This window comes from Panthera pardus, unplaced genomic scaffold, assembly GCF_024362965.1.
Source record: "Panthera pardus isolate Hobbes unplaced genomic scaffold, ASM2436296v1 HiC_scaffold_27, whole genome shotgun sequence".
NCBI lineage: Eukaryota > Metazoa > Chordata > Mammalia > Carnivora > Felidae > Panthera > Panthera pardus.
Window position 1 is genome coordinate 2,490,047 of NW_026526843.1, and position 25,672 is coordinate 2,515,718.

Sequence of the window (25,672 nt, forward strand, 5' to 3'; positions counted from 1 at the left end):
TTACTGTTTTGGGGGAGGTAAAATTTACTACAGAAAAACACACAAATCGTAAGTGCCCCATGTAGTGAGTTTTGACAAATGCATACTCCAAGCTCCTGTCAAGATACAGAAGATGCAACACCCTAGAAATTTCCCTTGTGCCCGTTTCCAGTCAGTCACCACCACAATCCCACACAAAGGCAACCACAGTGCTAAGTTTTCTCCAGCATAGGTAACTTTTGCTATTTGAGGACTTCATATGGATGGAATCATACAGTATGTACTATTTTGTGTCTGGATTCTTTCATTCAGTATGATGTTGAGATTTTTCTATGTTGTTGAATGTGTTGTTGCTTCTTTCCCTTTATTACTGAGTAGTATTCCATTGTCTGGATATATCCAAGTTGGTTTATTCATTCACCAGTTTATGATCTGGGCGGTTTCCATTTTGGACTATGATAAATAAGGCTGCTCTGAACATTCGTCTACAAGTTTGTGTGGACATTTGCTTTCATTTTACTTAGATAAGTACCTAGAAAGGGAATTGCCACGTCATAGGATAGTTGTTTTATAAGAAACTGCCAGAATATTCTGTAAAGTGGTTGTACAATTTATGTTCCTACCAGAAATGTACAAGAGTTCCTTTTCTTTCCAATCTTCCTTAACGTTTAGGGATGTCAACCTTTATTTTTAGCTATTTAAGTGGGTGTGAAGTGGCAACTCATTGTGATTTTAATTATCATCTCCCTGATGACTAATCATGTTGAGGATGATGTTTTTCTGTGCTTACTGGCCATTTCTATATTTTCTTTTGTAAAGTGTCTATTCAAATAGATTTCCCACTTTTATAGGGTCATTTGTCTTTTTACTATTTACTCTTGTAGGTGTTTTTTTTTTTTAAACAGATCTTTTGAGGTATATTTGACATAAGATAACCAGACGTCTTTAAACTGTACTATCTCATGAGGTTTGACATATATATTTCCATGAAACCATCACCACAATCAAAGCAATAAACATATCCATTACTCTCATTTTCCTGTGTCCTTTGTAGTCCCTCTCTCCTGTCTCTTCTTGCTCCTTTGCCCCTCTTGTCTTCAAGCAACCACTGATCTGCTTTCTGTCACTATAAGGTAGTTTGCATTTTCTAGGGTTTTATATAAATGGAATCATAAAATCACTGTTCTGTTGGATGTACCATAATGGGTTTATTCATTCATTGGTTGATGGACATTTGGGTTGTTTCCAGTTTAGGGCAACTACAAATAAAGCTGCTACAAACATTTGTGTATATTCCTTTATACATACATATATTTCCTTGGATAACTACCAACAATAGTATGACTGGATAATACAGTAGAGGTATGCTTAGCTTTTTAAAAAATTACCAATTGTTTTCCAAAGTGGTTGTACCATTTTACATTCCCACTAGTACTGTAGGAGAGTTCCAGTTCCACGTTCTTGTCAGTACTTGGTATGGTCAGTCTTCTGAATTTTAGCCATTCCAGTAGCTGTATAGTATAATCTCATTCTGGTTTTAATCTAGATTTTCCTGACTAATGATGTTGAGCATATTTTCATGTCCTCATTGGCCATCATACATCTTCTTTAGTGAAATGTCTGCTTAAACCTTTTGGCCCTGTTATTATTATTGGGTGGCTTTTCTTACTATTCAGTTATAACAGTTCTTTATATATTCTAGATACAAGTCTTTTGTCAGGTATATGCTTTGCAAGCCTTTTCTCCCAGTCTGTGGCTTGTCTCTTCATTTTCTTAACAGTGTCTTTTGAAGAGCAGAAATTCTAATTTTGATGAGGTTAAATTTATCAGTCTGCTCGTTTATGGATTGTGCTTTTGGTGTCACATCTAAGATCTATTTATTTATTTATTTATTATTAAAATTAAAAAAAATTTTTTTTTGAGAGAGAGTGGGAGAGAGAGAGCACGCGCGTGTGCGCACACACAGACACACACACACACACAGACACACACACACACACACACACACACACACACAAAGTGGGGGAGGGGCAGAGAGGGAGACAGAATCCAAAGCAGGCTCCAGTCTCTAAGCTGTCAGCACAGAGTCCTACGTGGGGCTCAAACTCATGATCTGTGAAATCATGACCTGACCTGAAGTTCGGACTAAGCACCCAGGTGCCCCTAAGATATCTTTATTTAACCCGAGGTCATAAAGATCTTGTTTTCTTTTAGAAGTTTTATGGTTTTAGGTTTTATACTTATTTAGGTTTCTCATCCATTTTGAGTCAATTTTTGTATGTAGTGTGAGATAAGAGTCAAAGTTCATTTTTGTGCCTGTGGTTATTCAATTATTCCAGCATCATTTGTTGAAGAGACTATCTTTCTTTACTGTCTTTTTTTGGTGCCTGTATTAAATATCAGTAAATGTGTGGATTCAAGACTCTTTTTGCTGTTCTGTTGATGTATTTTCTATCTTTACAACAATGACATACAGTTTTGATTTGTGTAGTTTTTTTAATGTTTATTTATTTTTGAGAGATAGAGAGACAGAGTGTGAGTGGGGGAGGGGCAGAGAGAGAAGGAGACACAGAATCCAAAGCAACCCTCAGGCTCTGAGGTGTCAGCACAGAGCCTATGCGGGGCTCAAACCCACAAACCATGAGATCATGACCTGAGCCAAAGCTGGATGCTTAACCAACTGAGCCACCCAGGCATCCTGATTTGTATAGTTTTATAATCTTTGAAATCAGGTAATTTAAGTTCTACAACTTTGTATTTTTCAGTATTGTCTTAACTAGTCCAGGTGTTTTGCATTCCCATATAAATTTTAGAATCATCTTAGTTTCCAGAAAAAAATAAAAAGTCTGCTGGGATTTTAATTAGGACTGGATTAGGACTAATCTGTAGATTAGTTTGGGGAGAACTGACATCTTTTTTAAAATATTTGTTTATTTTTGAGAGACAGAGAGAGACAGAGTGTGAGCAGGGGAGGAGCAGAGAGAGAGGGAGACACAGAAACCGAAGCAGGCTCCAGGTTCTGTGCTATTAGCACAGAACCTGATGCAGGGCTTGAACTCATGAGCTGTGAGATCATGACCTGAGCCAAAGTCTAAAGCTTAACTCACTGAGCCACCCAGGCACCCTGGGGAAGATTGACATCTTAACAATATTGAATATTTTGACCCCTGAACAAGGTCTCTTTCTCTGTTTGGTATTGGATTTCAGTGTTCAGGTCTTTTATATCTTTCGTCAGATTTATTCCTAAACATTGCATATTTGTGATGCTACTTTAAGTAGTGTTATTTAAAAATTTTTAAATTTCTGACTGTTCATTGCTAGTATATAGAAATACAATTGATTTTTGTACTTTGATCTTATCTCCTGCAACCTGTTAAATTCAAATATTAATTCTAGTAACTCCTGACAATTCTATTGCATTTTCTACATAGATAATCTTGTCTTTGGTGAAAAAAGACAATTTACATCTTCCTTTCCAGTATGGGTGCTGTTTGTTTCTTTTCCTTGTCTAATTTCCCAGGCTCAGCCCTCAAACATGATGTTGAACAGAAAGTGTAAGAGTGGACATCCTGTCTTATTTCTGATTTTGGGGGGAAAGCACAGTCTTAACAGCACCAAGGATGATGTTAGCTGCAGCTCTTAGATGTTCTTTATGAAGTTGAGGAAGTTCCCTTCTACTTCTAGTTTTCTGCGAGTTTTTTTTTAATCAGGAATGGATGTTGGATTCTGTCAGATCCTTTTTCTGCATCTATTGAGAAGATTGCTATAGTCTGAATGTATCTTTCCAAAACTCGTATGTTGAGATCGTAGCCCCCAAAGATGATGGTATAAGGAAGTGGAGGCTTTGAGAAGTAAGTAGGTCCCGGTGGGATTAATGCCCTTACAAAAGAGGCTCCAGAGATGCCTTGCTCCATCACCATGTGAGAACATAACAAGAAGTTTCTGGCTATGAACCAGGAAGAGAGCCCTCGCCAGAATGTGACCATGCTGGTACCTTGATTTTGGACTTCCAGTCTCCAAAACTGTGAGAAATAAATTTCTGTTGTTTACAAGGCATCCAGCTTGTGGTATCCAGCCCAAATGGACTAATACATAAATCATGTTTTTAAAAAATTTTTAGTTTGTTTAGTTTATTAATATGCTGAATTACACTGATAAAATTTCAAATGTTTAAACCAAACTTGCTTTCACATGATAGGCTACTTAGTCATATTATATTATCATTTTTGTATCTTGTTGAACTCAATTTGCTAAAAGTTTGTTTAGAATTTTTGCAAGTATGTTCATAAAGAATATCAGTCTGTAGTTTTCTTTTCATGTCTTTGTATGGTTTTGATGTAAAGATAATGCCGACCTTATTGAATAAATTGGAAGTATTCTTTCCTCCTCCCTTTTCTGGAAGAGTTTGTGTGGTATTGGCATTATTTCTTCCTTTAAAAATTGGTAGAATATGAGTTTCCTGGGCAGGCCATAGAGGATGCCAAGCTGGGTGGCTAAAACTCAGAGATCCAGGGGACAGAGTTCAGGGTGACCATTTCAGAGGGAAAGCAAGAGAAAAAATCCTGGAGAGGAGAGAACCACAGTCAGGGAACCCAAATTTGGCATATACGCTTTGCCCAAATCTTTGGTCATCCTTGGGTGTATGAATAGGGCAGACTCCAAGGAAAGAATGGAGCAGAAATTTCCGTTGATGCCCAACGCTGGAGAGACAGAGTTTGGAGCTTGAGTTTAGCGAAGTTAACTGCATGCTAAAGCAGCAGCAGCAACAACAACACCTCTCTGTAGAAATATAGCAGAAAACGAGAAGCCAGAACCACTAGAAAACATTATTGACAATGTCTGGGATATGATGCTTAATTACTAGAAAACAACAACAACAACAACAAGACAATGTGGTGACACTTAAGAAAAAAAATGTTCAAGGGAAACTGACCCTGAAATGACCCTGACATTGTAATTCACAGACAATATTTTCAAAGAACCTATTATAAATACACTTATGGACATAAAGCATACTCATTATTAAATTTTTACAGTGATATATGTACTTCATCATTAACAAGATAAATTAACAATATCTAAAATGGTCTACCAACTCCCCAACTTTGAAGTAATGCTATTTCTAGTAAGTATTTCTAGATATTTGCAATAACTATAATGTGATGTGAAAATATTTCTGGTAGTGACAAAGTCACATATATTGTGATGCTACCATGGTTTGTTGTCTACATTCATAATTGAAGGAAATGCTAAATTTTAGTTAGTTTAGTAAAAATAATACATGTTCCCCCATTCAGGTTTCAGATCCCTTGAGTTCTTAATGTCAGGTTAAGATCTTAAGGTCACAGATACTGTTTTTCCCAAGTACAGCAAAAAACCATGCCTGGAATACAGTAGGTACTCAATAAATATTTCTTGAATAAATGAGTGCATCTGTGTTCCAATCTAGTGGTAAAGAAATTAAAATTTGTTCCTATCTTTCACATCCATTTTACTAATGAATTGATAACAACAGCTACTATTTGAAGATTGTTTGATATGTGCCAAGCACTGTTTATAAATCTTATCTTATTCTTAAACAACCCTGAAGCAGGTACTGTTGTTATACCCATTCTATTGTTATAGAAACTGAGGCAAATAGAGTTTAAGCAATCTCTTTAAGGCCACACAGCTGACATTACAACTAAGATCTGTCTGAGTCCAAGGTCTGTGTTCTTAAAGTATTAAGATAAATGTACTCGGAGCATCTCAGGCTTGGAGACTGGTCCTCAGTTCCAACCCAATCTGCTTCGGTCTCCTGATTGACTAAGGCTCAGACAAACTCTATTTCACCTTCATCTTCTTAGGCTGCCTGTCATCCCATCTGGAGGAATCTCAGCCATTCCCTCAGCCTCACACAATGACCTCAAAGCTCAAAGTTTGGACTACCAAACCGGGGTATCCAGGACTAAATTCTCTTCCGCTTTTCAAATCCCAATGTTAATTTGCCCACTGGACACTTTCCTACGATGTTCTTCAAGCTCCTCTATGCCAATGCAAGGGTCACTTTCTATGTAAGGGCTTTTCTTACCCTCCCAAGGTAGACTGGCCCACCTGGTGTCCCTGTTATACTCTGTATGCACCCTACCACCACCACCCATAATATCATATTAGCCAATTTATTTATATGCCTGCTTCCCCTTACCATTCTGGTAGCTCCTTGGGAGCAGGGACCATTTATAGTTTGTTTCCAAGTTCTTAGGAATTAGAACAACGCCTGACACAGTAGGTACATAGTAGATGCTTTTCGAATGGATGAATACATGAATAAATAAATGAATGGATTATAAGTACCAACCCTACTACTTAACACTTTGGCTATTGTGTTTATTATAATTTACACACAATCAAGTGTGTAATGTAAAATATAAATGTATGGTGTAATATGTAAAAACGTAAAATGTAAAAATGTAAATGCAAAAAATACATGCTCCAAGGGAATAATAACAAATTTATAAAATAGGAAATTTTAACGGGCAAAAAAGAAACTATTGAAAAGAACAGACTGTAAATTCCAGAATTGAAAAATACAATGTCTGAAGTGAAAAATTCACTGGATGGTCTTTTTAAAAAAATTTTTTTAATATTGGGGCACCTGGATGGCTCAGTAGGTTAAGCGCCTGACTTCGGCTCAGGTTATGATCTCACAGTTTGTGAGTTTGAGCCCCAAGTTGGGCTCTGTGCTGACAGCTCAGAACCTGGAGCCTGCTTCGGATTCTGTATCTCCATCTCTCTCTGCCCGACCCTAATTTGCGCTCTGTCTCTCAAAAATGAATAAACGTTAAAAAATTTTTTTAACGTTTATTCATTTTTGAGAGAGAGAGAGAGAGAGACAGAGGGTGAGCAGGGGAGGGGCATAGAGAGAGGGAGACAGAATCCAAAACAGGCTCCAGGCTCTGAGCTGTCAGCACAGAGCCTGACGTGGGGCTTGAACTCACCAGCAGTGAGATCATGACCTGAGCCTAAGTCAGATGCTTAACCAACTGAGCCACCCAGGTGCCCCACTGGATGGTCTTAATAACAGATTGCAGATGACAGAAGAATCACAAACTTGAAGATATATCAATAGAAATGATTCATTCTGATACACCAAAAGGAACAAAGATCAAAAAAAGAGCAGTGATCTGTGCAGTAATAAAAACGTTCTAACGCGTGGGTGTTTAGAATCCCAGGAGAGGATGGAGAGAATGGAAAAGAAAAGCTACTTGAAGGAATTAGAAGTGAAAATTTCCAAAATTTGGAGAAAGATTATTTATAGGTTTAAGAAGCTCAATGAACCCCAAGGAGGATAAATACAAAGAAAAACCACACCTAGGCACACTGTAGTCAAACTACTGAAAACAAAGGTTAATGAGAAAAACCTTTTTTTATTGATTTATGATATTTATTAGAAATGATAAAATCTTTACAAAGGGTCATAAAAGGGCCATAAACTGCCAAATAGATTTTAAAAATTAATCCAGAAATCAAAACCAGTAATTAAAGCATCCTGCCAGAAAGGTCAGGTTCCATGAGCCTCAGGGTCTGAACATGTTTTCTAGTCACATGCACACATCAGAAAACAACAGAAAAATCTTTTCTATTTCAATGAAGGCAGACATACACAACTGAGTTTTGAGGTCACATTCAATTGCTGAATGCATATGCACAGCCAGAGCTCAATGTATATTAATAACTTCTAATAGCTGGGTCACAGTGCGAGAGGACTTAAATCCCAGACCATCTCAATGGCAGTGTGGCCAGGGCAGAAATCTTAATAGAAGTCAGAGTAAAATGAAGCATTACATATGGAAGTACATTGACAAGACTTTTCTCAGCACTGCCCTTAGAAACAGTTGAAGCCAGGAAACAGTGGAAAAACATCTTTATTTTTATTTTTATTTTTAATTTTTAATATAATTTATTGTCAAGTTGGCTAACATACAGTGTGCTCTTGGTTTTGGTGGTAGATTCCTGTAATTCATTGCTTACATACAACACCCAGTGCTCATCCCAACAAGTGCCCTCCTCAATGCCCATCACTCATTTTCCCTTCCCTGCCCCCGCATCAACCCTCTGTTTGTTCTCTGTATTTAAGAGTCTCTTATGGTTTGCCTCCCTCCCTCTCTGTTTGTAACTATTTTTTTCCTTCCCTTCCCTTCCCCCATGGTCTTCTGTTAAGTTTCTCAAGGTCCACATATGAGTGAAAACATATGGTATCTGTCTTTCTCTGCCTGACTTATTTCACTCAGCATAATACCTTCCAGTTCCATCCACGTTGCTGCAAATGGCAAGATTTCATTCTTCCTCATTGCCAAGTAGTATTCCATTGTGCATATAAGCCACATCTTCTTTATCCATTCATCAGTTGATGGACATTTAGGCTTTTTTCATAATTTGGCTTTGTTGATAGCACTACTATAAACAATGGGGTACATGTGCCCCTATGAATCAGCGCTCCTGTATTCTTTGGATAAATTCCTAGTAGTGCTATTGCTGGGTCATAGGGTAATTCTATTTTTAATTTTTGAGGAACCTCCACACTGTTTTCCAGAGTGGCTGCACCAGTTTTCATTCCCACCAACAGTGCAAGAGGGTTCCCATTTCTCCACATCCATGCCAACATCTGTTGTTTCCTGAGTTGTTAATTTTAACCAGTCTGACTGGTGTGAGGTGGTATCTCAGTGTGGTTTTGATTTTTATTTCCCTGATGATGAGCGATGTTGAGCATCTTTTAGTGTGTCTGTTGGCCATCTAGAGGTCTTCTTTGGAAAAGTGTCTATTCATGTCTTCTGCCCATTTCTTCACTGGATTATTTGTTTTATGGGTGTGGAGTTTGGTGAGTTCTTTATAGATTTTGGATACTTTATCCAATATGTCATTTGCAAATATCTTTTCCCATTCCATCGGTTGCCTTTTAGTTTTGTTGATTGTTTTCTTTGCAGTGCAGAAGCTTTTTATATTGATGAGGTCCCAATAGTTCATTTTTGCTTTTATTTCCCTTGCCTTTGGAGATGTGTCAAGCAAGAAATTGCTGCGGCTGAGGTCAAAGAGGTTTTTTCCTGCTTTCTCCTCTAGGGTTTTGATGGTTTCCTGTCTCACATTTAGGTATTTCATCCATTTTGAGTTTATTTTTTTGTATGGTGTAAGAAAGTGGTCCAGTTTCATTCTTCTGCATGTTGCTGTCCAGTTCTCTTAGCACCATTTGCTAAAGAGACTGTCGTTTTTCCATTGGACACTCTTTCCTGCTTTGTCATACATTTATGGGTCCAATTCTGGGTTCTCTATTCTATTCCATTGGTCTATATGTCTGTTTCTGTGCCAATACTATATTGTCTTGGTTTTGTAGTAGAGGCTAAAGTCTGGGATTGTGATGTCTCCCGCTTTGGTTTTCTTTTTCAACATAACTTTGGCTCTTCAAGGTCTTCGGTGGTTCCATACAAATTTTAGGATTATTTGGAACAACATATTTAAAGTAATAAAGAAAAAAAAAACACTTTCAACCCAGAACTCTATATCTGAGAAAAATATTCTTCAGAAATGAAGGTGAAATAAGAATATTTTGAGATAAGTGAAAGCTAAGAGAATTAATCAACAGCCTGCACTAACAGCAGCGCTAAAGGGAGTCTTTCAATTTGAAGAAACATAATAGTAGAAGGAAATCTTGATCTTTGGGTAGAGATAAAGAACACCAGAAATGGCAAAATTTTGAGTAAATATTAAGGAATGTTTTCTCTTAATTTCTTTATAGTACATATGACTTTAAAAAATAAAACTGTAATAGTGCATTATAGGTTTTATAACATATTTAGATGTGATACATATGGCAACTATAGCATAAAGGATGCATTAGAAGGGGAATTGAATCTGTATGGTAGAAAGATTCTTACATTTACGTACAATATTAGCTCTAAGTAGATAGTGAAAATTAAGGATATATATTAATATCTAGAGCAACAACTAGAAAACCATGCAAGGAGGTGTAGCCAAAAATATAATAGATGAATGGAAATCTAAAAAAATTTTTATTAACTCAGGCAGGAAAGAGGGAATGTAGGAACAAAATAGAGGGCACATATAGTAAAAGGACCAATTTAGGTCCAACCATACAAAAATTATATTCAGTGTAAATGGGCTAAACACTTAAAAGCAGAACTTGTGAGAACAGATAAATGGGCAAGGCTATTGTTGTCTACAAGAGATGCAATTTTAATATAAGACACAGATGGTTGATAGTAAGATGATGCAAAATGATATATCATGCAACGAGTAAGCATAAAAAGTGATAATGACTATATTAATACTAGACAAAGTAGATTTAAAGACAAAGATTATTACCTGAGATAAAAGGCAAAAATATAAGGGTCAATCAGAACCACAAAGAATTCATAAATTTGTATGCACCCAACAACAGAGCTTCAAAATATGTAAAATTTGAGAGAACAGGGAGAGAAATCGATATTTCCAAATTATATTTGGAGATTTTAACACCCTTTCCTCAGCAGTTGATATAGATAGACAAGGAATAATTAAGTATAGAATATCTGTATGACATTACTAACCATCTTTATTTAATTGATATTTATAAAACATCATACCCAACAATGGCAGAATATATTCTTTACATCGGCACATTGTACATTCACCTGGATATAGTAAATGCTGGGCCGTAAAACAAGTCTCAACAAATTTAGAAAATCTGAAATTTTACAAAATAAGTTATTTGAGTCCCCAATGGAGTTATATTATAAATTAATAGAAATAATATATCTCCAAATATCTGGATTTCACACTACATTTCTACAAAAACCCATGGGTCAAAGAAGGAAACACAAAGGAACATAGAAAATATTTCATATAGAATAACAATAAAAATAAAACATCAAAATTAGTGGCAGGCAGGTAGCAAAGTGATTAGAGGATGATTTATTGCTTTAAATGTTTATATTAGAAAAGAAGAAAGGCATAAAATCAATGCCTTAATGCTTCATCTAAAGAAGCTAGAAAAGAAGCAAGGTAAATCCAAAATAAGTTTCAGTAAAGGAAATAATAGTGATAAGAGCAGAAATAAATGAAATAAAAAACTATGATGAAAATTAGCAAAGCCATATTTATTTATTTAAAAATTTTTATTTAATTTATTTTTTAAATTTACATACAAGTTAGTTAGCATATAGTGCAACAATGATTTCAGGAGTAGATTCCTTAATGTCCTTTACCCATTTAGCCCATTCCCCCTCCCACAACCTCTCCAGTAACCCTCTGTTTGTTCTCCATATTTAAGAGTCTCATGTTTTTCCCCCTCTCTGTTTTTATATTATTTTTGCTTCCCTTCCCTTATGTTCATCTGTTTTGTCTCTTAAAGTCTTCATATGAGTAAAGTCATATGATATTTGTTTCTCTAATTTCGCTTAGCATAATATCCTCTAGTTCTATCCATGTAGTTGCAAATGACAAGATTTCATTCTTTTTGATTGCCGAGTAGTACTGCATTGTGTATGGATACCACATCTTCTTTATCCATTCATCCATCAATGGACATTTGGGCTCTTTCCATACTTTGGCTATTGTTGATACTGCTGCTATAAACATTGGGGTGTATGTGCCCCTTTGAAACAGCACACCTGTATCCCTTGGATAAATGCCTAGTAGTACAATCGCTGGGTCATAGGGTAATTCTATTTTTAATATTTTGAGGAACCTCCATACTGTTTTCCAGAGTGGCTGCACCAGTTTGCATTCCCACCAGCAGTGCAAAGGAGATCCTCTTTCTCTGCATCCTTGCCAACATCATTTGTTGCCTGAGTTGTTAATGTTAGCCATTCTGACATGTGTGAGGTGGTATCTCACTGTGGTTTTGATTTGTATTTCCCTGATGATGAGTGAAGTTGAGCATTTTTTCATGTGTCGGTTGGCCGTCTGGTGTCTTCTTTGGAGAAGTGTGTATTCATGTCTTTTGCCCATTTCTTCACTGGATTATTTGTTTTTTGGGTGTTGAGTTTTATAAGTTCTTTATAGATTTTGGATACTAACCCTTTATCAGATATGTCATTTGCAAATACATTCTCCCATTCTGTCAGTGAAGTCCCAGTAGTTCATTTTTGCTTTTCTTTCCCTTGCCTCTGGAGATGTGTTGAGTAAGAAGTTGCTGTGGCCAAGATCAAAGAGGTTTTTGCCCGCTTTCTTCTGGAGGATTTCGATGGCTTCCTGTCTTACATTGAGGTCTTTCATCCATTTTTAGTTTATTTTTGTGTATGGTGTAAGAAAGTGGTCCAGGTTCATTCTTCTGCACGTCGCTGTCTAGTTTTCCCAGCACCACTTTCTGAAGAGACTGTCTTTATTCCACTGGATATTCTTTCCTACTTTGTCAAAGATTAGTTGGCCATACATTTGTGGGTACATTTCTGAGTTCTCTATTCTGTTCCATTGATCTGAGTGTCTGTTCTTGTGCGAGTACCATACTGTCTTGATGATTACAGCTTTGTAGTATAGCTTGATGCCTGGGATTGTGATGCTTCCTGCTTTGGTTTTCTTTTTCAAGATTGCTTTGGCTATTCAGGGTCTTTTGTGGTTTCATACAAATTTTAGGATTTTTTGTTCTAGTTCTGTGAAGAATGCTGGTGTTATTTTGATAGGGATTTCACTGAATATGTAGATTGCTCTGGGTAGTATTGACATTTTAACAATACTTGTTCTTCCTATCCAGGAGCATGGAATCCTTTTCCATTTTTTTGGTGTCTTCTTCAATTTCTTTCATAAGCTTTCTATAGTTTTCAGTGTATAGATTTTTCACCTATTTGGTTAGATTTATTCCTAGGTATTTTATGGTTTTTGGTGCAATTGTAAATGGGATCAAGTCCTTGATTTCTCTTTCTGTTGCTCTATTGTTGGTGTATAGGAATGCAACCAATTTCTGTGCATTGATTTTATATCCTGCGACTTTGCTGAATTCATGGATCAGTTCTAGCAGTTTTTTGGTGGAATCTTTTGGGTTTTCCATATAAGGTATCATGTCATCTGCGAAGAGTGAAAGTTTGACCTCCTCCTGGCTGATTTGGATGCCTTTTATTTCTTTGTGTTATCTGATTGCTGAGGCTAAGACTTCCAATACTATGTTGAATAAGAATAAAGCCATACATTTTTAAAAGAAGAATGAATTATATAACCCTTAGCAAGATTAATTAAGAAAAAAGAGAACGTATACTAGTCAATATCGGGAATGAAATAGGGATAGCAAATAGATCATATAGGTATTAAAAGAATAATGAGCAACTACTAGGATGGTCCTTATGCCAATAACTTTGATAACTTTGACAAAAGTGACACATTCCTTGGAACCAAACAATTTACTGAAAGTGACGACAGATTGCATAGGAAATAGGAATAGCTCAATTTCTTATAAATACATTTAATTTTCTATCAAAAACTTTCCTAAAAGCATAACAAACACGACAAAGGAACAATTCAGGCCCAGATGATTTCATGGTGAATTCTAGCAAATACTTAAGGAATGAACATCATCAATCTCACACAACCACTTTCAGAAGATAGAAGAGCAGGGAACACTTCCCAAGTCATTTTTGTGAAGCTATGATAAATCTTGATAAAATATTATGTAAAAGAAGTACAGAAAAACAACCTTCAAGAACAATATAGCAAAAATCTTTTACTATCAGCAAATCAAATCCAGCACTATATAAAAAGGAGTTTTTCTATTGCCTATTTATGGATTCAGGGCACAAGTGTTCAGTGACTCCCAACTCAGCTGTTAGGTGAATCTATAATTTACATGACACAATGCCCACACACTTTCCAACAGAATGGCAGCCTGGGTGGTTGAGAGCTGGCTTTACAATGCAAAAAGGTGTGGCGGGGCTCCTAACCTGGAACACATGACCTGTGTCTGCTGTGGAAATTCCAGGCTTAATGAGGGAAGGCTGTGAGGGCAGAGTGGTAATGGGGACCTGTTCTTAGGTTCCTCTGTCCCCTAACCCTTAGTTTGCAGCCCCCACACATTGGCCACAATTATTGATGGGTCTATTTTGTAGCTGGAGGGCCAAAGGGTGTGCCTGTTGCTTCTGGAGGCTCCAAGGCTTGTCACATCAAGCCCTAACCAAGCAGGTCCCGTTGTCACGGCAACACGGATGCCTCTTCTCCTGCTCTCCTGATCCTGGCATTTGCCCTGCACTGAGATACCGAGATCTTGTTCCCTCATCCACCTGGGGATTCTGGGAACACCGGGAAGCCCACGTGGCCTTAGTACCGAGGACTTGGGAGACCTGCTGGACTGTGCAGTCCTGGGCAGTGAAGCTGGGGTGCATTCTTGTGATCCTCTCGCTCCAGGGCTTTGAGGTGGCCTCCAGAGTCGCCCTGCAGCCCGCAGGCGGCGTGTCTCTGCCAGGCAGCGCCTGCAGAGTCAGAGAAAGTGAGCCGGAGACCAGGGGCTTTGCTCCAACGGGACCCTGGAAGTACCGAGCGCCTCGGGTAAGGGCTGGATCTCTGCCAAGGCAGGCAGTGGGGGCAGGAGGCGGAACCCAGCCGGCGCTGGAGGGGAGGGGTGGGAAGAGCTCCTGACTGCGGAGGGCGGCTCCAGTTGCAGAGGGGCAGGTGCTGGTGGGAGAGGGCGGGACCCATGTCTAGGTCGCCCAGGCAGAGCAGGGGTGCCCTGGGTCCAGCCCTAAGAAACAGAGGATGGGAGGGCTCCTGGCTGTGGGGATCAGGAAGGGAGGGCTCCCGGCCGCTGCGGGGTTGCAGACGATGGTGGGAGGGGCTCCGGCTGCAGTGGCCCCAGCAGGGGTGTCGGACAAGGCGAAAGGGGACCTTCTCCTTGCAGAGGTGAAGGGCTGCATGGTGGGGGTTCTGAGTCGTGGCCTGGAAGACGTGAACTGGCCAGGGAGGAGATCCAGGTCGCTGTGGGGGGCGGTGCGGTGGGCTGTCTGGCACCAGTGTCCCTCTCTCCCCTTTGCACCCACAGGCCTCCACTGCAGAGCCTGTGACAGTCTGCGCGCCCCTGTGCGATCGCGCCCCTCCCCCGCAGGTATCCGCGATGGCACTGGCAATGCTTCCTGGCTGGTGCAGGTGGATGGGCGTGGATGAGCAGCGCTCGCCGCTCATCCTGGGCATTCCCCACGACTGTGAGGACCAGGAATTCCAGGAGGCCGCGCAGGCTGCCCTCCAGCCCCTGGGAAGATAACGAGTGCTGGACAAGGTATTCAAAAAGGAGTTCAGATCCAAGGTCGCCTTGGTGGAGATGGCTCAGTATTTAAACCGAAGTGTGATCCCCCGACAAATACCAGGCATGGGAGGTCTTTCTGCCCCAGGCCCCGGAATCAGAGTCAGAGGATACACTCAATTTCCTTGCACAGACCCAGAGGCAAGCAGGGGTTGCCCTGGCAGGCGAGGCAGGAGCTGGGGATGGGGCAGGAGCTGGAGGCAAGGAAGGGGCTGGAGGCGGGGCAGCAGCTGGGGGCGGGGCAGGACCTAGAGGCAAGGAAGGAGATGGAGGCGGGGCAGCGGCTGGAGGCAGAGCAGGAGCTAGAGGCGGGGAAGGAGCTGGAGGCGGGGCAGCAACTGGAGGCGAGGAAGGAGCTGGAGGTGAGGAAGGAGGCGAGGCAGAAGCTGGAGGCGAGGCAGGAAGTGAGGCAGGAGCTGGAGGTGAGGAAAGAACTGGAGGCGAGGCAGCGGCTGGAGGCGGGGCAGGAGCTGGAGGCGGGGCAGCGGCTGGAGGCGGGGCAGCAGCTGGAGGCGGGGCAGGAGCTAGAGGCGAGGAAGGAGCTGGAGGCGGGGCAGCGGCTGGAGGCGGGGCAGCGGCTGGAGGCGGGGCAGGAACTAGAGGCGAGGAAGGAGGTGGAGGCGGGGCAGGAGCTGGAGGCAAGGAAGGAGCTGGAGGTGAGGAAGGAACTGGAGGCGGGGCAGGAGCTGGAGGCAGGGCAGCCTCCAGGGCCAGGCAGGGGCTGAAGAGGAAGCAGGAGAGTCAGATGAGGAGGGAGCCGCTGGGGACACAGGAGTTGCAGGTTTGTTAGGATCTGTGAGTGTGGCAGGAGCTGCAGGTGAGGCGGGACCTCCAGGGGAGGAAGGAGCTGTGGGTGTGGCAGGAGCCATAGGTGCGGGAAGATCCTGGACCCAGCCTTGGAGCCCGGCCTGGCAGCCTGTGCTGGAAAACAGGGCCTCTATGGAACTGAGAACCTTTCCTGGAATGGAAGAGCCACACCGAGAAGAAGAGTCCTTTGAGAGCTGGCTGGATCACGCCAGTGACATGCTGTACCTGTGGTGCCACATCACAGAAAGGGAGAGGAGGAGGAGGCTGATGGAGAGCTTGGGTGGCCCCGCACTGGATCTGGTGTGCGGCCTCCTGGCAGAAAACCCTGACGTCCCTGCACAGGATTGCCTGGCCGCGCTGGTCCAGGTGTTTGGGAGGAAGGACACCCCCACGACGGCACGGCTGAAGTTCCTGACCTGTGGCCAGCGGCCCCAGGAGACTCTCTTTGTCTATGTGATTCGCCTGGAAGGCCTGCTGCAGTGGGCCGTGGAGAAGGGGGCCATCCATCCCAGCCTTGCGGACCAGTTACGCACCCGGCAGGTGCTGATGCGGGCCCGCCCCAACGAGATGCTCGAGAACAAGCTGAGGAGGATGCGGCTGGACAGGAGACCACCTGGCTTCCTGGGGATGCTGCGGCTCATTCAGGAGACCGAGGCGTGGGAGGCCACCGCAGCTAGGAGTGAGCACTTGCAAGTGGAAGAGGGGGCCCGTGTGGGCACCGGAGGCCTGGCCGCTGCCCGGGCCAGTGGAGAGGTTGCCGAAGCCTCCCCATCCAGGGAAGATGCTTCCCAGGCTGCCCTGGCCAACCTGGGGGCCAGTGAGGCAGTTCCTGGCAGTGCCGAAGCTGATACGGCTGCTCCTGAAGCCCATGATGCCGCCAGGGCAGCCCTCGTCCCTGAGGAGGCCCCCAAGATCTTCCCTGCCACGCAGGAAGATGAAAATGCTCCCGCCTCTGCGGGCCTAGATCAGGCAAAGCCCTCAGAGGCCCCTGGGGGCCCCACCCCTGCCCAGATGGGCAGCGCTTCCAGGGAGGGCCCGGGAGGTCCTGGCTGTGAGCCGGAGGGCCTCGCCCAGGCAGGAGACCAGGAGGCTGGGGAGCCCCTGGAGGAGGGGCCCAAGCCCATCCCAGAGGAGTCGGGAAACGAGGACGGGGCTGGGGAGGTGAGGCCCCCCAAGTCCTCCTCGGGCAAATAGGCTCAGAAGGCCCAGGGGCCCCCTCTCCTCTCAGGCAGCAGCGCTCTGGAGGCAGGGGGAGGCCACGCCAGGGCAGCAGCCTCTCCCCACATGGAGGCAACAACCCACCCAGCCCAAATTCCCAGGACCCCATCTTCCCAAGGCACCACCGTGCCTTGGTGACCCCATGGCCACCACCATCAGCCCTTCCAACGGGCCAGGATGACCATACTTGATGCAGAGTGGGGCAGGGAGAGGTGCCCCCTCCCATGGCAGCTCCGCCCCAGCCCCAGCCCGAGCCCCAGCCCCAGCCCGAAACCCTGCCAGTCCAGGCAGCCAGCCTGGGAAGCACCCCTGAGTGGCTGGCCCTGGCCTAGGTGAGGGGCACCTGAAAATATGTGCCACCCACACTGGTCTGGGAGATGTTAGGGGCCGTCTCAAGGGTGCCGGCCCCTCGGGCCGCCCAAGAGGGGGACCCTCATTCACTGACCCATGGAGCACGTCACTCCACGCTCTGAGAAGCCCACTTGTGTCTCTGTAGGCCCCTTAGTGACCCCCATGTCAAGTGGCACCCCCCAGCTCCCCCTACACACACCCTAGTTACCATTCCCGTGCAGAGCCTTGAGGTGTGCAGGAGCCTGCAGTGGGTGTCCTGGCCTAACGCAGCAGCCACCTCTCAGCCCCGGGTGTGTGGCACAAGCTTCAGTGCGAGCCCAGGCTCTGCTCGCTGTTGTGCGGTGTCGTGAGCTCAGCCTCTGCTTCCTCGGTGTAGGTTTAGGCCAACTGCTGCTTGTTCTTGTGGAGATGTGTGTGTGTTCTTATCTGAGCAGCCGCCCCCTCCCCACCCCGGAGACCTGTCGAAGCCCAGTCCCAGGAGCTGGCGGGAAGGACAGAAGAAGGCATGGCTGGTGCTCACCCCGCGACCTCAGGAAGGAGGAACTGGACCAAGGACAGAGGTAGCCTGCGGGAGTCTCCGTGGAAACCGTGCTGTGATGTGCCACTCTCTTGTTACTTGTGACTCAGTTTCTTTGGTTTGTCTGAGTGCCCCATGCTGCGTTTTGCAGCGTCCTGTGACTGTCCTGTGCAGGCCATAGGGCAGGGCCAGGCCCCAGCATGTCGGCCAGAGGGGAGAGTGCCATGGAGTGAGGGGCCATGGCCAGCATCCATCATCCTGGCCAGAGGCTGATCATGGGGCCCTCAGAAAGGGAGACTATGGCAGGAGGGCCACGGTGTTGGGGGGAACAGAGGCACATCCTTTGGGATCCCAGGAGGAGGGGTTTTGTGTCCTATGGGCTGTAGTGGCTGTTCGACATTCCTTTCTGTGTTGTCATTCCCTCTCTTCAATGGTTTCAGTAAATGTTTCTCTTCAATAAATTTCATTGAATGTTTGAGCTGAGTCTCGCTTCTGCTGTGGGCATTGGAGGGAAGGGTGTTTTCAATGGTTTCAGTAAATGTTTCTCTTCAATAAATTTCATTGAATGTTTGAGCTGAGTCTCACTTCTGCTGTGGGCATTTGAGGGAAGGGTCACCTGGGGGTGGGTTGGGGAATAACAGTGGCTTGGTACCTGCCATTGGCATTGGGTGTGGCCAGGGCAGGATCCAAGAGTTGCTTCTGGTCCTCTGGCTGGATAGAGCCAGGTGACCTGAACTTTGGGCACAAGAAGTGTCTGACTGGGTCCCCATAAATCTCAGGGAACACCCCAGGAATAAGAGGGTTAGGTATTCTGGGGGGAAGGAAAGCAGATAGGGCCTGAGGCCCATTATCTGGGCAGGGCTGAGCAGCTCAGGGCATCCAGATGGGTCAGAGAGTTCACGTGTATAATCCCAGAGACCCAATGGGCACAGAAAGGCCTGTGCATGAGGTTAGACACCCCTGCTGAGAGCTGCATGCAGGACTCCAAGTTGGGGGTTATCGCTTCCATTTGGGATCAACCTACCCCTGCCAGCTGACAATTGGCCCATCATGGTCTAGCTACTGAGGGATGTTGGGGGTACTTGGGAGGCTATGATGTCAAGGGACAGAGGGCAGGCTGGGCTGGGTTTCCACAGTGCTTCTGCCTTGCCAGGAAGGAGGACAGGCAGGGAGAGCTGTCCTCTGATCTTAATCCTGGGCAGGGTGGCCCCCAAAGGGGAGGGAGCACCCTCTCCCTGTCCTACTCCCCTTCCAGCCAACTCTGAGGGCACCAGTCATGTGTCCTGGGAGCAGACAGGGAGTAGTGGGACATGAGTAGGGGTCTGCAGATGTGGCCTGAGGAGTGGGCCTCTTCCTGCTTGGAGGTGAGTTCTGGATCTCTGCTTCTCACAGAGAGCTTGGTGCCACCTGAGGCAGGCACCCATCCAGGGTGGAGGGCACTGTTGATCAGGGATCCCTTACTTGCATGCTGCAGCTGGAGGGGAAATTCTTGGAGAGGGCCATCATAAGGATTGAGGAGCCTTCCCAAACCCTCTAGGGCCCTGCATTCCACAAATTGAGGACAGGCCTCCATCTGCCTCTGAACTGATTATTTAAGAGACAGAAGGAACAATAGGGCCTCTCCCTGCAGGTGTTTGGGGAGAGAACAGTACTGTTGACCTGGAAATTGTGAAGGCCCCTTGGGGGCTCACTCAGTCTGTTCCCAGAGGTGTTCTCCAGCTGTTTTGAAGGAACAGTGGCTCTGACCAACCCCATGGTACAGATGAAGAACAGATTCCCCAAAGCAGCCAATGATGAGTGAGGACCTTGCAGAAAGCTGAGTCCCAGGCCCACAGCTGCTTGACCAGCCTTCAGGAGCTGTGCATCTCGGGAGGCCCAGGCCATGTGGTGAGAGCTGCAGACAGTGGTGCTGCATGGATAGATGGGCCCCTGGAGATGCTTGGTAATGAGACAAATGGACAATGGAATGTGGGTTGCAGGGGATTGTTGAGAAGGGGGTCATCAGGACCATGCTTGCAGCCTCCTTGGCCTAGTGAGCTTGGCCCCGTGTTGTGGGGACACTTGTATGTGTCCCATCAGAGTGTGCTTCAGGATTGGGGTGAGGTCCCCAGGTGGGCTCTGTTCTTGCTTCTTCAAGGAAGGTAGCATCCTAACCACATCTGTCCTGTGTGTCTTAGCAGGGCCATGACAACTGGCCACTTTCCACTAGTGCTTTGGGATTTGGAGGGCAGAAAAAGAGAGGGGATGGGAGTGTGACTGATCCCTTGTCTCTCCACCATTCGGAGCATACTTGTGCATGTATATTCCCTGACCAGGTGTGAGTGTGTGTGCGTGTATGAGTGAGTGTCAGTGAATGTGTGTGAGTGTGTGAGAGTGTGAGTGAATGTGAGAATATGGGAGTGTGTGACAGTATGTCTGTGTGCAAGAGTATGTGAGTGTGTAGGAGTGTGAATGTGTGAATAGGAGTGTGTGTCATGGAACATGGGTTGGTGTGCGTTGAATTCTTCTAGGATTGAGTGGGGGCAGCCACTTTCCCACCCGTCTGGAGGAGGGGAGACAGGAGGAGGGCTGGACCTCAGGCAGGCTGGCCCAAGTCTGGCCCTGGGAATCTGCCCTCCTCCTTCTGGGGCTGGTTTCGAAGAGAGAGGCCCCTGGTGGCCACTCTAGCCTGGCCTTTCATCATCTCACCCCTGTAGGGAGAGAACTTGGAAAGAGATGAATGTGGCCTTTTCTCCCTTTTCCCTTTGCTTACTCTGCAGGATCGCCATGTCCAGGCCCCTGGGCACTTCACCTAGTGCTAGTAGGGTAGGTTCAAAGCCTAGGTGCCAGCCACTTCCCCAGGCTTGGGTGATTAGCCCAGTTCCCCTGTTGCTGGAGACCCCACAGAGCTGTGTGCCCTGCATTCCTCCTCAGCCAAGCTTTCCCCAGGCCCAGGAGCCTGTCTTATCCTCTGAACTGTTCCATGGCCAAAGCCCCATCATTTGGGGTGCAGCCCTTCTCAAGGCCACCATCCTCCTCTAGATCCCAACCTTTCCTCATGGATCCCAGAGCAGGGATTATTTCCAACCAAGAATGCTATCCCTGAATACGGGAATCCCTTCCACGAGCACTTTGGGTGCTGCCAGCATTTCTGGCTGCAGTGCTCCTGGCCCTAGTTGACCATCTGAATTCAAACTCATGGTTCCCATTCTCACAGTAGAAATCCATAGGTCCCTATGTCCTTAGCTCTCCTTGTAAGCCGTGGTCCACATTACAAAGAGGAAAGATCAGCCCTCTAAGCAGATTGCTTTCCCTTTCCAGGGTATGGCTAGGGTAGATTTCTCTCTGGCAGAGCTGATAGCCAGCCTAGATCACCACTGAGTACCCTTGGGGCCTCTGGGCTTGTTCCAGGGCACGTTGTGCTGCTTAAGACTGGGCCCTGATATTCTCCCTGAGCCCAGATGCAGGTGTTCTAGCACATGCCCACTTGGGCTCTGCACAGGGAGATCCCCATGCTGCATACCCTCCATGGTGTGTTTTCTGTGGCACTGCTCATGCCAATGTCATCCATGGCACCCCTACACTTTGCTTCTAGTCCCACTTTACAATGTGAGAGCCATGATCCCGCCTGGCTAAACAAGGGACAGCAGAAACCTAGCACTAATGGCCCTGCACACACAGTCCACTTGCTTTGTGTCATTGTGCTACACTCCCAGTTGGCTACTTCTGGGCCTCTTGCAAATGCTCCTTGGTTCCTTTCTCTTCACTAACTGTTTGTTTCACATTACATAGCTGCTAATCACTTGGTTCACTTAAGACACGTAGACCTTTTAGTGATTGCCTTGTAATGATTGAATGTTGTCGCCAGTGGGGCAGCTCAGACAGTAAATTCTGGGAGCTGTGGCCCTCAGGGTTGTATATTTGGAGGAGGGAGTTCCTGCCTCCTTGCTTAAGTTTCCTTGCCAAAATATGGTACAAAACTGAACTCTATTCATTAAAGCAAGCTAAAACTTAGGTACTAACACAATGCCACCATAGGTTTCCTTCACAACAAACTTCATGTTTACAAATTGTTTTTCATCTATTTTTGCCTGTGGTTCACTTGATGCCAGAATTTCACACGTCTCCTAGTGCTACAACATAGAACTCTAGACTGTAGAGTCACCAAGTCACTGTGGCATCAAAATAAACAAACAAATGGTTTAGAAAGAGACTACAGGTGGTATACACACGCACACATATGTACAATATAAATGAAGGAAACAGCAGTCATCACCATGGAAGGATGATTCAGAGATGGTATCAGAACATTTAGCAATTTGGAGGAAAACAGAGCAGATCGTTAACACATGGCGTACTCTAAAATATATATCCACAGGATTAAAGGCAGAATGTAAAGACAAATATTAGAATAAAATACCAGTGAGTACTTACATCGACTCTGGATAGGAAAGAATATTCTGAGCTTAAAAACAGTGAAAGCAGGGGTGCCTGGGTGGCTCAGTCGGTTAAGCGTTACACTTCAGCTCAGGTCATGGTCTCATGGTGCATGGGTTTGAAGCCCACATTGGGCTCTGTGCCGGCAGTGCGGAGCCTGGAGCCTGCTTCAGATTCTGTGTCTCCCTCTCTCTCTGCCCCTCCCCCCCAACTCTCTCTCTCTCTCTCTCTCTCTCTCTCTCTTTCAAAAATAAATAAACATTAAAAAGTTAAAAAAAGAAACAAAGACTTAAAGAACAGAGGTACATGGTTAATAGTGCTAAAGAAAAAAGCCAAAACATGAAATTGTACACATAAATAGCATAGCCTTAACTATGAAAACAAACAAACAAACAAACAAACAAACAACAACTAAAAGTAACGTCAATTCTCATTACATGCCAGGCACTGGGTTGAGCAACTGGGCCTGCGCTCTCTCCAAGAGTCCTCAGAGGAGCCCTGGCGGGAGGTGGGCACTGTTATGGCCCCTCTTCTCCAGATGAGAACTGGGTGCAGAAAGATGCAGAGATTTGCTCAAAGTCCCACAGCCCCTCAGTGGATGTGCTGGGATTCTAGGTCAGGCTGGCAAGACCACACAGCCCGGCCCCTGGAAACAACGGAAAGAACCTCGAGGCATGTGGGTAGCAGTGACGGTCCTGGAAGGAGAGCCGACGGACACACGGCAGATTGCTAATGGTGACAGCCCTGAGAAATAGCTGAATGAAAGACATACCGCACGTGGGGAGCAGTGATGGATGCTCCCCGGGTGGGGAGTATGTCGTGCTTCTGCCATCAAAGCAAAAACTCAAGAACGTCGATGTCTTTTTAAGGCCTCCAAGAAAGAGGTTGGATGTACACGTGTCGCACACTCACGGCAACTGCATGCTTATGAGATGCGATGATGGTGAATTCTCAGCTTGTCTTCTGAAGCCTTTAGTCAAGCGTGCACTCCTAGACACAGTGGCAGAAGAGACCCAGTGGGGTGTGCCCTAGCCTTCACCTCCCACATGCTCCTAGGCATGGCCCTGTTGCCAGCTTTCTGCTGGGGCAGGTGTTGGGATGTCTCTCTGGCGTCCCCTGGGATGTCATCCCTTCCCTGTCTTGGGGCCCTACTGGGTGTGTCTTTGTGCACCATTTTTTTGTGCACACCACCTGCTCACTCTTAGCCAGGTCAAACTTGTTGCACACGTGGTACCCTGGTCCAAGCATGATGGCAAGCAAGGGTGGCCAGGACCCCTGGAAATGGAAAGGAAGAGAGCAACAGAAGGGCTAAGGCAGAAGTGGAACAGGCCTTTCGGCTCACCTTAGTCCCTGTTCCGGAAAGCACACCAGACGCCAGACACGGGGCCTGCAGACGTGGGCTCTAATCCCACCGTACCTGACCTTGGGGGACCCTCATGTCCTTCCCAGGCCCTCCGTCTGATGCTGTGGCTGTCCTCAGACCAGAAGATGTGGGGACCAGCACCAGGCTCTGTGGAAGCCCAGGGCGAAACGGACTCCCAGAGGGGAGGCAGATCAGTGGTTCAGGTGTGAAGTGCATGTCAGGCAGGACTCATGTCCCCATCTCCACTCCCACCCCATCCTGGGAGTCAGACTTCCTAGTAGAGACCAAGGAACAGGACTGAAAGGGCTTGGCACAGCTTTATAATTGGAGGGGATCTGGACACATGGGCAGGAAGCAAGGTGAGGCTGCACAAGAAGATGGGGAGCCCCCCTGTGGGGCCAGTGGGTTTGAGCTGGCACAAGGGGATGCCTTTGCCCACGTTGTCCCAGAGCCTTTGGGGTCTTTCCTGGGGCAGAAACTGGTCCCTGGGAGAGGCCTGGGGAAGGCCCCAGAGAGGCCACAGGGCCTCGGGGTGATCAGGGCCAGGCCACTGCCCACATACGTGGACCCTGTGGACCCCGTGTCCCTTGCCAGTCCTCTCACCGACCCCCTCAGCCTGCGGCAACCATGCAGTTTGAAACAAGGAGCTCCTGTCCCCTTAGATTGTACTTGGTGTTCCCAGGGCTGTGCTTCCTTGCCCCGGAGCGGAGCACATCGCCTGTTGCTGGAGGCCCTCAACCTCGTCAGGCACAGCCCTCAGGACAACCCCTTCTGCCCTACCCCCTCGCCCACACCCCTGCTGGATCTGGGACAACTCCCTCTCCTGGGGCTCCAGCTGCACAGCTCCAAGCTGGGACTTGTTACCTCAGGCCATGTCCCTGTCTCTCCAGGACTTCCTGAGGAACCTTAGGCTCTTAGTGGCTGTGTCCAGGCACAACTTGGTGGACAAGGGAAGGGGGTCTTCTTTTTCTCTGTCATTCAAGTACAGAGGAGCAGTGGTGGCATTCGCAACACCCTAGTTCAGAGGGCACTGTCCCACAGAGTCCATCCAGTGCAGCCTTGCCCAGGGCCTAGGCTCCCCTTTCATGTTGCCAAACATGGGCCCAAAGAGGGCCCAAGTGCACCTTTTCCATCGTGGGGGCTCAGGGGTGCTGGGACTGTTGGGTGGAGGGGTGGGGAGAAGCTAGCTGGGCCTAGGGGCCTCCTCCATGCAGCCCCTGCCACTTGTAGGAATAGTCTCTTCCCCTTCCACATATGGATCCAGGACCAAATTATTTATTTACACTGGAGGCCACAGCAGCTCCTAAGTCACCCTACCCCAGTGCACACAGAACCAGACTGTGAAGTGGCAGTGGCCACCATAGCTCTTTCCTATACATATGCCAAAGACTGTTTCCATGTGCCATTCTCACATCACATCTGTCCAGCTTTAGGGAGCATCATCTGAATCTGGTACTCAGGGCACAAAGAAAAAGCTGTATCAAACTTCTCCAATCCATACCATTAAATGATGGTAAGATTACATTTAGGTAACCCTGGACTATATTCCCACATGGTCATTGCATGGTAACATTTAAACAGACAGCTGGTGCAAACTCCTTAAAGACCAATTGTCTCCTTGATCATTTCAGCGCCCCCTCCTTTTTCCTTCACATCACCCCTCCTTATGCCTTCCTGAGGACCAATGTGCAAACATTCTGGTCAGCTTTGTAGGCATGGTCTTGGGGATCCAGAGCCATATCTAGAATTGCCATGAGGCGCTGCAGATGGG

At 45.8% G+C, this 25,672-nt stretch overlaps 1 protein-coding gene across 1 annotated transcript; it reads left to right on the forward strand.

Moving 5' to 3' along the window:
- Nucleotides 1-15,892: 15,892 nt before the first annotated feature.
- LOC128773902 (paraneoplastic antigen Ma6E-like) lies at nt 15,893-17,371 on the forward strand (the record flags this gene model as incomplete). Its single annotated transcript, XM_053891970.1, has 1 exon — nt 15,893-17,371. A coding segment is annotated over one exon (1,338 nt), but the record flags the coding sequence as incomplete, so codon positions are not given.
- Between the last annotated feature and the right edge of the window lie 8,301 nt (nt 17,372-25,672).